The 16,208-nt window shown below is 45.4% G+C and overlaps 1 protein-coding gene across 1 annotated transcript in view; it reads right to left on the reverse strand.

The window, feature by feature from the left end:
• Sgpp2 (sphingosine-1-phosphate phosphatase 2) overlaps window positions 1-14,616 on the reverse strand; it is a 121,899-nt gene extending 107,283 nt beyond the window's left edge. Inside the window, exon 1 of the mRNA XM_051154021.1 lies at window positions 14,346-14,616. Within this exon, the coding sequence (XP_051009978.1) occupies window positions 14,346-14,516 (171 nt within the window). The 5' untranslated portion in view covers window positions 14,517-14,616. The remainder of the gene's footprint in view (window positions 1-14,345) is intronic.
• Window positions 14,617-16,208: the final 1,592 nt, after the last annotated feature.

Consider the following 16,208-nt stretch of genomic DNA (forward strand, 5'->3'; position numbering starts at 1 on the left):
TAAAAGAAGGAAGTAAAGTAATGAAATATTTTCATTTTGCTATCAAATTGCCCATTATTTTCCTTTAAAAGAAAATAACATTTCACCAATGGGTTCCCAAATTAGTTGGTGAAAATATGCAGAGAGAAAAGATATTTTTATGCTCGGCATACCTATCTACAAGATGATAATTGCAAAGAGGGGGGAAAAGGTAACCTGGAAGGCTATTATAGTCACTTGTAGGAAGGCGTTTGACATCGCTAGCAAGAGACTCAATTAATATATGTGCTTCCTGATTGATGCAGTGGCACGAACAAGGACATAGGTCCTAACCAGTGTGTTCCTACCAAACAGGCAGAGGTGCAATACTGAGGAAGTACTGGGCAAACCCACACTGAGGGATTCTATGGAGAAGAACTTGCCTGGACTCTGAGAGCATTAAAAGCCAGGAAGGACGGGAGAATAGATCTACACTGGATTAGAGAGACATATCAGCACAGCGGGATTTATGACCCAGAAAAACAGCACCAGCAAGACCTGAAGAAGGCCCACAGGTCACATACTATTTCCCTGTTTAGAGTATTGCACCATGTTTTAAGAATTACATTTATTATTTGTTTATTTACTTACTTACTTATTTGTGTATGAGTATTTGGGTGAGTGTGCATGCCTCGGTGTGCCTGTGGAGTCAGATGACCAGCTGCAGGAGTTGGTTTTCTCTTTATACCTACAGAGAGAGTTTGAGGCCAATCTGGGTTACACGGAACTTGTCTCAAACAAAAGATAAAGATGTTGATGATGACCTTTAGTCACAGTAACCCAAATGACTACACACAGTAACTATGAAATTGTCATGTATCCATGGAATGCTACATAGCATGAAAACTGTAGACAACGCTGCTACATGTCCATGCAATTCTCTTCTTGGGAGTTCAAGATAAGGTGACATGGATCCATCAAGAGACAGAGAGAATGATAAGCCGCTGTTACCAGGTGACAAAAAATGACAGTAACTAATGGGAGCCCTAGGAAGACTTCTGAAACTCTGGAATGTTCTATAGCCTCACCCGAGAGATGAAGACAGCTAGCGGGTTTATCAAGTTGTTCACCTACGATCCTCGTGAGTGCTACATGAAAGCTACAATATAATTTAAATAGTTACATCAACTACAAGATAATCTCTAGGAGCTGACAGGTAGCCAGAGGACTTGAGTGACATCTGGGGGCAATGATTGACATTTTCTAAAAGGCAACTGGACTGGAGTTAAGTGAAAGCGCCCAGAGCTGTAAGATGAGTCTGTGGATATTTAGACTGAAGCAGAGATCCAAAGACACACACTGAAGTGATCCAAAGCCATAAATTACAAAGGCATAATAAAGTGAAACACGATTATACAACTATTAAAACAATACAAGTAAGGCATAGTCACAGCTATGGCAAGCACTTACGATACAGGTAGAGGACGTTGATTCCACACATACACAGCTGTTCACTACTTGTGTGTTCCACGTGTTACAACTAGACTAGGAAATGTCCATGACGTTCTCCTCTGGGACACATCACGGTGGCAAAACTTTGATGTGTTTTTGGTGTCTTCCACTTTATCTGACATAAACATGTATTATTTTAGAGGTTGAAAAACCATATATAAATCAGTCTCCTGGCTAGAGCTGTGACTAGCATTCAGAAAGCCTGACATGCAACCCCCAGGGCCCCAGAAATCTAATCCAGCGTGGAGGTGCTGGCCTATAATCCTAACACTCTGGAGGAGAGGCCAGGAGGATCAGAAAGCCAAGGACACTGTGGCCCTCTGATCAAGTTGGGGGCCACCCCAGGCTACACAACCCTGTCTTAAAAGACAACGACAACAAAAAAGGTTAATTTAAAAAATACTGGTATCAGCCGGGCATGGTGGCGCACGCCTTTAATCCCAGCACTCGGGAGGCAGAGGCAGGCGGATCGATGTGAGTTCGAGGCCAGCCTGGTCTACAAAGTGAGTCCAGGATGGCCAAGGCTACACAGAGAAACCCTGTTTCGAAAAACAAAAACAAAAACAAAAACAAAAAAAAATTGGTATCTTCTTAGCTGAAGATCACCGAAAGATCAAACTCCAAAAAGGGGAGGCAAGCCAAACAAACATTAATAGAGCAGCCGGTCACTTTTTACACTTAAAAAAAAAAAATCTTTGATGTTCTATATCATGCCACATTTGACGTCATTTTTCAAGAAAAGACCAATCCTTTCACTGAGCTTCCAGTTCCCAACATTCTGCCTGCAGCCGCCTTCTTCTCCTCCTCCTCCTCCTCCTCCTCCTCCTCCTCCTCCTTCCTTTATCCCTCTTCCTCAGGTCCCCAGCAATCTCTGCTTTACTTTTCCCATAAAAATTTCTCTGGAAACAACACGCCTGAAGAATGTGGACAGGGACGTTCCCCACCCCCACCCCCGCCACCACCAACTGCTCTATTACCACATAACCAGAACTAACTGGAGCAACAACAAAGCTGGAGCCAAACTCCAAGGATGCAGGATGCAGAAATATTATTCAAAATGGCTGCAAGACGCAATGTCTCTTTCCCCAGACTCTCAAGCCCCATCTCAAGAGCTTAGGTGGCCAGTCTGTGCTGTTGGACTGCCACCCAGTCCAGCCCAAGGCTGGGGAATTTTCCTCTCTAACACACTTTGCCAATCAGTTCTTCCCATATTGAAGCAAGAGGCGGCATCAGAAATCTGAATTGTGGTCCTGACTGGAACTTTTTTTTTTTTCCAGTTTATTTTCTTAACATGTGGAATGTATTTCACCAGGCAAGTACAATCATGAAGACTAGTGGATGCTCCGAATGTCAGCATCTTCATAGATCTCTGGCACAGATAGGAACACTCTTCATGGTTTGCCTGAAAACCAGGACAGTGTTTTCTCCAAAAGAAACGGTGTGCTACATTAAATGAAAGAGTGCCCTTGGCTTATGATCAACTCTTATCAGGGCAACGGGAGATGTAATCATTAACAAAACAGTATGGCAACAGGAAATGCAAATGCAATGTGGAAATCTTGACACCTTAGTTAGAAATGAAGGAAGTCAGCATTAGAGCTGGCTTGTTGCCACCGGGCTTCATAACACACAGTCACTGGGTCTCATTCTTTCAACTTGACAGAGGTTTCGCCACCAAGCGCCATCCCATCAATGCATACACTCCCCTTCGTGCTGTCCAGCGGGAGAAATCAAAGCAATTAAAAGTCATTTATTCAGCAAAATCCTTCATTGGATTCCTGGGTGAAAAGGCAGGAAGCAGCTTGGGGGAAACATTGTAAAGCTGAAAGAAGATGCAGCCAGGTGAGAAGGCATAAAATAAGTCCCACCCTCCATTGTGAAAGGAGCCATCAGGTGTTTATGCTGATGCCAAGTAGGGGAAAGGTGAGCTCCACATATACATCATGTATCCATTCATTATGTAGTATTAACTTGGAACGTAGCTCAGAGTTTTTTCTAGCATGCAAGATGCCCGAGTTTCAATCCCTAAAACCACCACCAGGTACATGTTAGGCCTGAGGGTACATGGGTAAGCAGAGGGATTTTAACATTGGAGAGATAATAGATTCCCATTATGTTTTTTTCCACCTCCTCCTATTCCAATCCCAACAAAAGTGATAGAAACAATGATACATGGTCTGGGGATATCATGGATAAAGAGCTAAATTTGATCCTTAGAACCATACTTTAAATAAACAAAAAGGCAGATGTGTAAGGGAGGCAGGGACCTAGTCTAGTCTCCAGCAAGCACAGCCTACTTGTCTAGCTAGAGGCTAGGGAGAGAGCCTGCCAAAAAACAAGTGAAGGGCTCCTGAGGAATAACCCCTGAGGTTACCCCACAAGTGCACGCACGCGCACGCGCACGCGCGCGCACACACACACACACACACACACATGAAGAAATAATGATTCCATAACATTTACACACACTGCTATGAAGTGGGGCTGGAGAGATGGCTCAGTGGTTAAGAACACTTGTTGTTCTTGCAGAGGACTGGGGTTCAGTTCCCGGCACCAACGTGGTGACTCACAACCACCTGTAACTCCAATTCCAGGGGATCCAGCAAACACTTCTGACCTCCAGGTGCACGTAGATGTGCACAAACCTTAAGTAAATATTTTTTGTCCTACTTTATTTTTGTTGTTGCTGCTCAACTAAAGAAGATAATGTGGTCAAGGAATGAGAATTTAGTAAGAACCATGCCTGCTGATGTGATGATGACCTGGAACCAAAATTTACAGCTCACTCTGTAGACCAGGGTGACCTTGAACTCACAAAGGTCCACCTGCTTCTGCCTCCTGAGTGCTGGATTCACAGAGACTTTTCCATGAAATTCCTTACGAGTAGGAAATGGTATTGCTTTTCAAATACATCTATCCTTAACAAATTCTTGCTATATATCTTCTCAACTGCACTTTCTAAAAATTTAGTGAGCCCAGATGCACAATAACTTGATGGCATCAATTACAAACCAGATTTTTAAAAAAGTAAATATACTTAATCCTATTGTTTCTATTTTATTGAAAATGGAATTTTTTTCTCATATAATATTTATGATTACTGCTTCCTCTCCCACTGATCTTCCCAGTTCCTCCCTTCCCTCTCCCATCTGAATTCACTCCTTGTCTCTCATTAGAAAACAAACAAGCCTCCTAATGAATAATAATAAAATAAATAAGATAAAATGAAAGCTAACTCATCAGAATTAGACAAAACTAACAAAGAGAAGGAAAAGAGTCCAAGAGAAGACACGAGAATCAGACACCCACTTGATTACACACTTAGGAATCCCATAAAAACACTAAACTGGAAGCCAAAATATATATACACAGAGGGCCTGGTGTAGGCCGCTGAAGGGCCTGAGCATGCTGCCTCCCTCTTTGGGAGTTCATGAGTATCTCTCATGTTTATTTAGACAGCCTTGCTTTCCTCCATCCTCTTTAGCTCTTAGATTCTTCCTGCCATCTCTCCCACAAGATTCCCTGCACCCTGATGGGAGGGATTTGGCAAATACATATGCACAAATGTAAAAAATAATACTCTTTTAGGAAACAAACTTAATCAAGTGGCAGGAACCAGCATGTCATTATTGCTCAGGGAGACCCCTTTCTGCAGATAATTCCCTGCCAAAGCAGGAGCTCTGTGGCTGCGCGGCAGTTCCCTTCCCACAGGTCCCCCACACTCAGCAGCTCCCACCGCTTTCGCTGACCTCCCACCTCCACTCTGACCATCTCCTTCTGCCCCTCCCACTACCACACACACTGCTCTCTTGTATACCTCGGCACTTGCTTTCCTATTGCCTTTTCAGCCTTATGCTTTTTGTTGATTGGCATCTCCTCTCTTCCCCAAGGCTCATCAAGTAACTCTCCTTAAGTCCTTGTGTCTGGGTCTTGTGTTCTGGCTCTCTCAGGTGAGCAGAGGGACTTAGCCTACACCCCCATTAGCAGTCTGATGGATGTTATTAGTCAGCATCCAACAGGCAGATCTGAGATGGATGAAGCCCAGGCCAGGCCATTTCATAAGAGCCTGCCCAGCCCAAAAGCTCAATGATTTGATCCTTAGCCAATTAGCATATAGCTATAATGATGTCCCCATAATCTGCAACACAATGACCTACATTTTAAGAAGCCATGTGTATGAGAAAGAAAACATACCACAGAGAACATCACACAGACACTAAGGTCTGGTTTCTGGTTTCAGGTTAGTCCTGTTTGAATCCTACAGTTCTGTCTAAGAGGCTGTTACACCTACTCACTTAATTCCCCAGTGAGCACTGCTGTCCCCCCCATACTCTTTCTCATGGAAACTCCCTGAAATCCCTTCTAAAACCGGAGTTCTATGATAATCATTCTAATTCGGCCTGAGAGATGAAACTGACTCACCATCCTTAAGTCCTTAGGGTAAGGGCCAGATTCTGCTACATGAAGGCCTCAGCCTTACACGCCAGTCAGAATAGCCACACCCAGCTTTTTATGCACCAGTGCTTGAGACTTTTCATTCATTCTTTCAAATCCATCCTCCATTTTTCTCCAAAGAAACTCAGCTCTATTAATGGCATCAGCCAGGTACTCAATAGCCTTGGAATCTGGCCAAAGAGGCATATTGATGGATTATAATAAATGGGGTATATGGAGTATGAATTCAACATGTATTTCCCCAAGCCTTTGCCTCGCTGTGTGTGATTACCTCTCTCTACAAAGTCAGTGAGTATATGCGTGCGTGCGTGCATGCGTACGTGTGTGTGCGGCGCGCGCACGCGCGCGCGTGCGCGCGTGTACAATGTCTTGCTGGGACTCAAATCCAACACTTCCATCCTCAGCCAGGCACCAAATTATTACCCACCTCTTCAGGCCACAGTTCTCTGCTCAGGGCCTCAGCTGCTCTCAGTTCAGCTGCCATTGGATCTGGCGTTACCAAAAGCCCCTTCTCTCCCCTTTCACACTGAATCTGAATTTATTTTTAAATGATTTACATATTTGTATTTTATATGCATTGGTGTCTTCACAGCATTATGTCTGTGTAAAGGTATCAAATCTCTTGGAGCTGGATTATAGACAGTTATGAGCTCTGGGTGCTGGGAATCGAGTGAGGGTCCTCTAGAAGAGTAGCCAGTGTTCTTTGCCATCTCTCTAGCCCTGAAGATGTTTTAAGATGTTTAAGATTTTCCATGTTGATTTTTTCTTCTTATCCTGCCTAGATATTTATAAATGATTCCTGATTTGAACTCCTTTCAATTAGCCTCCCATATATTGAATCTTAAATAGACTTTATTTTTAGAGCAGTTTTAAATTTATAAAAAAAAAATTAGGACAATAATATGGCCACATTTCTCCATACATTCTTCTGCCAATCTATACCGGTAGTAACATTTTAAAATTAGTATCGTACATTTGCTTCAAAATGATACATAATAACTAACTGAAGTCCACATTATATGCAAACTCTTTTAGTTTTCACCGGACATCTATTTTTCTCTCCCATGGTCCCATCCAGGGCTTACTATCACCGGCCATCAGTTTCCTTAGGCTCCTCTTTCCTATGACTGTTTCTGTTTCCTTGTTTTTGATGACCTCGACAGTTTTGAAGAATACTGGTCAGGACTTGCAGACTGGCAGTCACTGTGTGCTCAGATAGACCACTTAGATTCCATCAAGAGTATATACCCTTGTCTCCTGCGTGCATTCCTTTTTTTGTTCTTAATGATGTATTTCATGTATATAGGCATTTTCCCTGCACGTATGCCTGTGTACCAAGTACACATGCTTGGTGACCATGGGGGCCAGAAGAGAGCCTTGGCTACCCTGAAACTTAAGCTACAGGGAGTCATGAGCTGCCATGTGAGTGCTGGGAATTGAACCCAGGTCCTCTGCAAAAGCAGCCAGTGCCCTTAACCACAGAGTCATCTCTCCAGCCCCGGTGTTTATCTCTCTGTTCTAATTTGGTTTTCATGTTACCATTTTTATTTGAGCTCTCCTAGGGGCAAGAGCTAAATTCCATTTATCTTTGTGTCTCTGAGACAGAGGAATGTCCCAGAAACATAGCAGCTGATCAATAAACAGTTATAAATGAGAGAGGCAAAGAGGAGAGACGAGTACAAGTGGCCCAGTTATTCCAAAGAGGAGAGAGCACTCACTAACGTGTCACCTTGGCAAGGCGTGGGAAGGGTGTGCTCATGCTTGTTCACGCTATTACACCCTGCCTCTGAGATCCTTTGGCAAAATTTATGAAAAGTCATAACACATATTATGATCTTTCAAGCCCTGTCTGGACATTTAAATGAGGAGAGTACAAGTGGTATGTGGAACTATATTCATACAAAGATGCTGTTTTTTAAATATGAAAACTGGCAAGGATCTAAAGGCCCAGCAATAGACCAGTGTGAAGTTCCCATGTGAGGAAGTAACAAGGGGCCATTACATATCGTGATGAACTTTGTTTGAGCGTTTGTTATTTGGGCAGTACAAGGGCATGGCTACATTTTCTCTTCATGTTTTCTCAAACTTTCTCCTCTGAACAACGATAACATCTGTAACTAGAAGGAAAAACAAGTCATCAAATCTGCATTTTCAAAGTGGTGCATTTACCCTTTCAAGGTTGATCATTCCCCAAAGGATACTCAAGACTTGAAGTATGTGACCTGTCGGCCAGGTCAGCTGCAATGAAGTCAAAATGCCACAGCTCTCATGACCACTGCCTGGTTAACTTTTACCCTTATACTGAACATCCTAAGGGGGTAGGTCCTGAGGAAGTGGGTAATTCCGAGCTTCTTAGTCACTGGTTCACTCAGAGCCAGCTCTGCTGGGCTGGACTCGAGACAGTCTTCTGCTTGTTTGACTTGCTTTTAAAGTTCTATTCCTTCAAGTTACTATAATGTACAACCACTTTGCAAAACACAATTCTGTTCCACTCTGCTGTTGTGCAGACGGGACAAGAGAGGCCCAGAGAAGTCTAAAAGAAGAGGTCTCAGTCTCCTGACTACTGTCCCCCACATCCCCCAGAAGGTTAGCAAACCAGCAATACAATGAAGGTGTTATGTAGACTTACAGGTGGCTTAGAGGACCTCAAAAGTGTGAAGAGAGAACCCAGAAGTACAAAGACATCTGGACAACCTAGCTTTCCCAGTGTGTTTTATAACAAAAGCTTTACTGTTTGGCATTTTGCAGAATCTATTCATTCAAATTACTATCATATATCCACAATGCAACCAGGACTGAAAATAAAATGACAAGAAAGTAAGAATTGTTTAAATGAGAGCTGCCCTACTTAAACACCACAGTTTGAATAATTAGTGCCTAGGTGCTTGGGGAGGTTTAGAAAGCATGGTCTCCCCTGGAGGAAGTAGGGGCAGGCTTGGCCGGTTTAAAGGCTTGCACCATACTTCCGGCTTGCTCTTTGCTTGAAGATGTGAGCAGTCAGCTTCTAGCTCCTGCAGAGCTTACAATTTACAGCTGTGTTCCACCATGGTGGACTCTTCTCCTTCCAGAACCATAAGCCCAAATTAACTCTTTCTTACATAGTTGCCATGGCCTTGGTGTTTTATCACAGCAGCCGAAAAATAAACAGTATACCACACAGACTCAACTACCCTTCCCCCATTCTTTCACATGATTCCCCAGCTCCAGCTATTGCTTGGCCCTGGGTCTCACTCTGCTCCTGAATGGAACCTCTAGAGGACAATAACGTGAGGCTCCTGTGTGCTAACATAGCAGAGTATCGCTGATATTGTCAGGGGTTGGCTCTCTCCCATAGGGTGGCTCTCAACACGGGCCAGTCATTGGTTGGCCATTCTCTCATTGTCTGCTCCATCTTTATCTTTACACTTCTTGTAGGCAGGATGGAGGGACCCAGAGGTGGGCAAGAACTCCACAAGAAGACCTACAGAGTCAACTAACCTAGGCTCATGGGTGTTCACAGAGACTGAACCACCAAACAACAAGCATGCATGGGCTGGACCTAGACCCCTACACAGATGTAGCTGATGGGCAGCTTGGTCTGCATGTGGGTCCCCCTAGCAATTGGAGAAGGGGCTGTCTTTGACATGGACCCTGTTGCCTGCTTTTGGATCACTTTCCTTTAGCTGGGCTGCGTTGTCTAGTCTCAGTAGGTGAAGATGTGCTTAGTCCAGATGCAACTTGACATGCTGGGGTGGGTTGCGGAGCTGGGGGGAGCTCCCCTTTTCTGAGAATAAGGGGAGGGGGAATGGGGGAAGAGGGTGGGACTGGGAGCAAAGAAGGGAGGGTGCTATGATCTGGATGTAAAGTGAATGAATGAATGAATGAGAAAACAAAGAGAGTGAACAGGGAAGCACCAGAGGCTGTGTTCACACTCATATCACATAAGCACCAAAGGCTATGTTCACACTCATGTCACATAACCACCAGAAGCTGTGTTCACACTCATGTCACATAACCACCAGAGGCTGTATTCACACTCATGTCATATAACCACCAAAGGCTGTGTTCACACTCGTGTCACATAGCCACCAAAGGCCATGTTCATACTCATGTCATATAATTACAAATTTAACAGAATTTCTTTTACTTAATTAAGCTCTGTTCCTTTCACATAAACTGGTTCTGTCTCAGTGTCTTAGGAGAGCTGGTTAATATTACCACTGATGAACTTTTTCATCCATCTTTGCTTTTGAAATCTGTGATTAGATGGACATTTCTTTTTATTTTCCAATCTCCCCAAATTGGCAAATTAAAATACTTTTAAAATTAAAAACAAAAGCAAAAAAACAAAAAAAACCAACCCAAAAATTGTCTTTCTGAAACGTAGCTGTGTGGGTCTGAGCTTCACTCCAGAACATGCTTCATCTTTGTTAGCGAGCTTTTTGTTTTAAGAAATCAAGAAGTGAGATTTTTTTTTTTAATCTCCTCATTTATTTTCAGGAATCCTTGCTCACCAGAAATAATGATGATGGCATCCTTTCCCTGTATTGCTCCCCTGGCCCTTTTAAATTGAAATTTAATTTTAATTAAAAAAAAAATTCAAACTCACTTCTTGGTTTTAAAAACCCACCAATTCCTAAGCTCAAAAACCCACCAATCCCTGAGTTTCCTCCAAGATTAGGCCACAAAATCTCACCAATCCCAGGCTACCCTGGAAAACTTCACCCCCAAGAAACCTTATATAATCTTGCCTCTCATCCAATTCTCTGCTGCTTCTCTCTTGGGCAGAGGCAGCAGGCACCTTCTTGTGTCTTTCCCAATAAATCTCATGTGAGGTTTGTTGTGCTACGTAACCTTGTGCTATTCCTGGGCTCCTGACTACCAGGAAACCCTTTCCCCTTAGAACTATAACATTTACATTAATAGTTTGTAATATATTAATAGTCTCTCCTACATTGGTTTTATTTTGTATGTTTTTATTTATCATCATATGTGTAACTGTCATTATGATGTCTTGTAGCAAAGTTTTTTGTTGTTTTTGGTTGGTTGGTTTTTGGTTTTGGTTTTTAGGGACAGGGTTTCTCTGTGTAACCCTGGCTGTCCTCAAACTCACTCTGTAGACCAGGCTAGCCAGGAACTCAGAGATCCACCTGCCTCTGCCTCTGTGCTAGGATTAAAGCAGCTTAGAACAAAGTAGTTTTCAACACAACCTATTTTTGACTCCACCCCAACCAAATTGTAGAATCCATATGTGTGAGCAGTTGTCAAAAAGTCTTTATACAGCACAGCAATGTTTGGAAAGTGCATGATGAAGAAAGGCCATTCGGAGCCTAAACACAACTATATGAGCAGGCAATTGTGCCAGAAACAAAAACACCATTCTATCAAAGGTTGGCTTGACCTCGGAACCAATAAATACAGTTCTATTCTGGCCTCTGCCTCCCTACCCAGTCCTAGGTTCCCTGCTTGAGCAGGACACTACTTTCCAAGGCCACTCAAGAGTGGCCTCCTATGTTTAACGCTGCGGACTTTGTCGGTGGCAGCTGGTAGGACCTCTTTCTCTCTCATTTCCACCCTGTTCAGCCAGGCCTGATACCACACATCTTCTCAATAAGTTAAGGCATATACATTGAAACCCTGGTATTCCAGCCCTGGAAGTTTCAAGTTCAGACTTCGGAATCTAACGATCTGGCTTCCTGAAACTATGCAGCTATCTGGGTAGTCCTCAACCCTGGGAACTCAGACTTACTGAGCAAGGTCTGAGGTCCTGCCCGTTCCCGCCCCGGTCATGATGGCTTTATGCAAGCCAGGCCACACCCTAGCTTGTAAAAGATTAGTTAATTTTTAACCTAAAAGTGTGTGGTATTACGAGAATTTGTAGGGAAAGCCCTTATCTATTTCCTTACTTGTCCAGTGTTGAGGATTAAAATAAATACAGAAAATGCAGCAGATGAATTAGATTACTTAAGATCTAAAGTAACTCCAATGAAAGGATAAACTTCTCAATCAACTGTTGGAAGGATCCTAAATCAATGTCCCAGATTTTCTAGGCTATGTGGAGGGCGAGGGGAATCATTTGATATTTTAATTTGATCTTCAGTGGTCTCTGTTTAAAATCTTAAAAGTTATTGATTTTTCTACTGCAATCTATGTTACATAGCCACAAAATTCACAGAGCTTGAACTGGTGAAAATCCAGGAGAATAAACATGAGCAGAACAAAGTTCCTGCACTTTTAGAGATTCCTTCTACAGAAGGAGGCTGTCCTCACTAGATCCTCACACAGAGACGTAATTATACAGTGCAGTCCATCCCGCCACCAACAAACCTGAAGGCAGGAGAGAGAACCCACAGAATCAGAGAGGGCCTGGAATCAGCTAAGGGTGTGCTAAGGAGCTTGCCTCTGAAAGCTGAAAGGTGGCTGAGGCAGGAGAATTTTACAAGTTCAAGGCCAGCCTGGCCTACACAGTGAAGCTGTCTTTAAAAAAAAAAAAAATGCTGAAAGGCTGTTCAGCCACCAGCTGGTTTGTAAAAGCCAAAAGGAAAAAGAAAGGAGGGCTGTGGTGAGGAGTTTTCACAATCGCCCCTTATCTGGGGCAGGGATTGCAATTATTTCTCTAGAAAAACTTCCCATATATTTATTGAGGATTAAACAAACCTTTTCAAAATGCTCATAAGCCCTTCCCTTATCAAGAAGTCTTGAGGTAACTGTTTCCTGTTGTTTATTATCCTGAACTTTCAGTTTTCTAGTTTTCTCTTACTCCATGGGCTTTAGTAGTCAGAGTCTGCGGTGTCGGTGCAGGGAACTAGACCCCAACTCCTTGACTCCCACTACCATCTGGGCACTCCAAGAAGCAAGAAGCCTGCCTAGCTCGGGTTTTTTTTTTTTTTTAAAGGGGAAGAGAAACCGCCCTCAGAATGTGCAGTCAAGTTATGGGGTTTGTATAAACCAGCTTAAGAAACACTAGTGGAAATTTTCAACGCTCGACTTCCTGAATTAGGAAGAGCAGATACAGAGGAGAGCAGCCCCCAGCTGGTCCTAAGTACAAGCAGGCGCCTGTGCAGGAAAAGCCTTTGGCCTTCCCTGGGGGGGTGGGGCATTGGTTTTAGGAGCTGCCTCTATAGCCTTTTGAGACAGGTGCTAAGTGAATTAATCTAAAAGCTACTAGCATGCCATACAGCACAGTGAAGGATCCACAACGTGAAAATATAATAAAGAAGAATTTCTCTAGCAGAGAACACACCACCAGCCAACTGACTGCCACCTTTGCAAATGAATTCTGTAACTCATTGCCTCTGTCCTACGCAAGAGTCAGGTTCTTAACTAGTTATCTATACAAAAGATTTATCACCTTCCAGTCACCAGAATCTTTCAGGAAGGCCAAAACATGGGAGGGGGAGGAGGAGGAGAGGAAGAGGAAGAAGAGGAAGGAAAAGGAGGAGGAGGAGGAAGAGGAGGAGGAGGAGGAGAAGAAGACGAAGACGAAGAAGAAGAAGAAGAAGAAGAAGAAGAAGAAGAAGAAGAAGAAGAAGAAGAAGAAGAAGAAATAGAAGGAGGGGGAAAAATTGCTTCTGTCCCAGTTTGTTATTTTCTGCCTAGTCTAGCCAGGGAAAGGGCAGAGGCTGGTGGTGCCCATGGGAAACAAGCTTTCCTAGCTGCCATCTGCCGCCTGCCTGGCCCTGTGCACTGCATAACGCAAAGCTGCAGTAGGGTTGTATAATCTCCCTCTCTCTCTCTCTCTCTCTCTCTCTCTCTCTCTCTCTCTCTCTCTCTCTCTCTCTCTCTCTCTCTCTCTCTCTCTCCCTCTCCCTCTCCCTCTCCCTCTCCCTCTCTCTCTCCCTCTCTCTCTCCAAAGGCCACGAGGGTCAGTCACGAAAGACCGACCAGGGCCCCTAAAACTAAAGGATGTCGGGAGGGAGACTGGAATTGGATTTCCATCCCTGAGCGGGGCTGAGGGTTGTGGTGTAAATCTCAGAGGAGCTAAGAGCCTGTGATGCAGCAAAGCAAAGCGCGCGACTCTGGAGTCTGTTCGGAGCAGGAAAAGGATGCGGCAGCAACCCAAGGACTCTGGGGCAGTTCTCAGGCTGTGTCCCAGGAAAGTGTCAAGGACATCCGCGCTCCTCTTTTCAGTTACGTAACACTCTACCACTTTGGGCAGAATCTACAGGAAAACGAACTTACTCATTAAAGTAATTAAAGTAGAAAGTCTCTCCAAGGTTGTCTGCAAAGGCTCTGTGTGTTATCCGAAAAGACGTGTTTGCTACCTGCAGCGAGAGAGGGTACGGTCGGGACACTGTTCCCCGTCTAGGGTACCCTCCCTAGGGTGGAAGCTGGGTGGCGACCAGTGGCGCCCTCTGGACCCATCGCGGAATCACCTGTACCCTCGGCCACTCCGGCGGCCACAGCCCTCCTCCCCTCAGCACACACCTGCCCGCGGTTACCTGCGGGTTGGTGGGGAGATGCGCGACCTCAGAGACCTGCGTCGCGCGCTCCAAGGGGCTGGCGGCGCGGTTCTCCTGAGGATTGTCCTCCCGCGCCGGGAAGAGCCCGCAGCGGCGCTGGAAGCGCGCCACGAGCTGTGAATCCTGCAGACTCCGCAGCAGCTCGGCCATGGTGAGCTGCGAATCCCGCTCCTCCGACCGGCAGCCACGCACGTCAGTGCCCTCGGCGTGCGCCCGGGGCCTTGGGTTCCTCAGCCCGGTGCTCCAAGCGCAGGGCAGGCGGGGCCCGGCGCCGCCAACAGGTGCAGCATCCGGGTCCTAGCGTCCGCCCTGCGCTTCGGGGAAGCCCAGGTGTGGACTCGACCTTGGCGCGCACGCCGCCACCCCCTTTCCTAGCCTATTAGGCGGCCCCAGACCCCTCTATTCGCCTCCCTGAGGCCGCGCTTGCAACTGCGTGGAAGAGTTCTTGTGCTTGACCCGTCCGCGGATCCCACTCCCACCGGAGCTAGTGCAGGCCAATCACTGAAGTCCGTGTGCACCTGTCCTGCTCACCCTTCCAAGCGCTGGAAGCTTTTGTGACCCTCCTTTCAAATCTTGAACCCGAGGTGAAGCTGATCTCCAACACACACACGCGCACACACACACACACACACACACACACACACACACACACACACACACACACACACACACACACACACACACACACACACCCCTTCCCCCCACCCCTGAATCCCAGCCCCCTGGATCCTAGGAGAATTCCCAGTGTTTTCCAAACTCAGCCTGATGCCTCCTCACAGGCCGGCCAGTCACCTCCTTCAGACTTGACAATAAAAGCAAAAATGCGATCTCTCTGTCTCTCTGTCTCTGTCTCTCTGTCTCTGTCTCTCTGTCTCTCTCTGTCTCTCTCTGTCTCTCTCTGTCTCTCTCTCTCTCTCTCTCTCTCTCTCTCTCTCTCTCTCTCTCTCTCTCTCTCTCTCTCTCTCTCTCTCTCTCTCTCCTCCTTCCCTTCCCCCCTCCTCTTTCCACCCTTTTGACTTTGGGAAAGACTTGAGACCCAAAAGGAACAAGATGCTGAGCGACTACACCGCCCCAGCGACTTCTTTAGAACAACGAAGGAAATGTCCCGGAGACGGTTTTTCCTGGGCCCTCCTAAACTTTCCTCCCGGGTTTCTGAGATTCTAAGATGACCTCTGACCTCATCGCAGGGAGTGTGAGAAGCACCGGTGATCGGTGATCCGCCTACAGCAAGACTATAATGCAATCGTTAGTTGGGAGCAGAAGGTTGCAGGGGTTTCCTGGCTGCCCTCCTGAATCCTGCTGTTTGCCTGTGCATCAACATCTGGCACCATCTTGCTTATGCAGTTGTCGTTCTAAGCTGGGAGGTCTTTGGTTCCTGATGTCCACGGATGATGCGGTCTCCTGTCATCTGTGCTTTCTGCTTCCCTTGCTCTTTAGTCTTATCTGGAGAACACCGTCAGGGTAGCTAAGACGCCAGTGACTTCTTCGGAGATACCACTTTCCTCTTACAGAGAAGCATGGGGCTGCTCTCACAGCCCTGTGACGTCACGCCAGTCATGTGCGGCTGAGGAGAAGGTAGCTTCCCTCACCAGAGGCAGACCCCATGGTTCGACTTTAACAGCTGCATTTCAGTAGCTCCCAATCTGTTACCTTTATAGATTTAAAAGCCATGTTCTCCCATGAAGCCATTTGAATCTCATGTCTCCTAAATTTGTTGCTCCAGCCTCTCTTCTACTTAAGACAAAGAAAACCTAAGATATGTCATACCTAATGTGGTACCAAATTAGATTTCATGTACAGCCTTTTGTCTCTGACTGAAGTCTTCAGAGGCTCGTAAGACCT

This window comes from Acomys russatus, chromosome 12 (assembly GCF_903995435.1).
Source record: "Acomys russatus chromosome 12, mAcoRus1.1, whole genome shotgun sequence".
Classification (NCBI taxonomy): domain Eukaryota; kingdom Metazoa; phylum Chordata; class Mammalia; order Rodentia; family Muridae; genus Acomys; species Acomys russatus.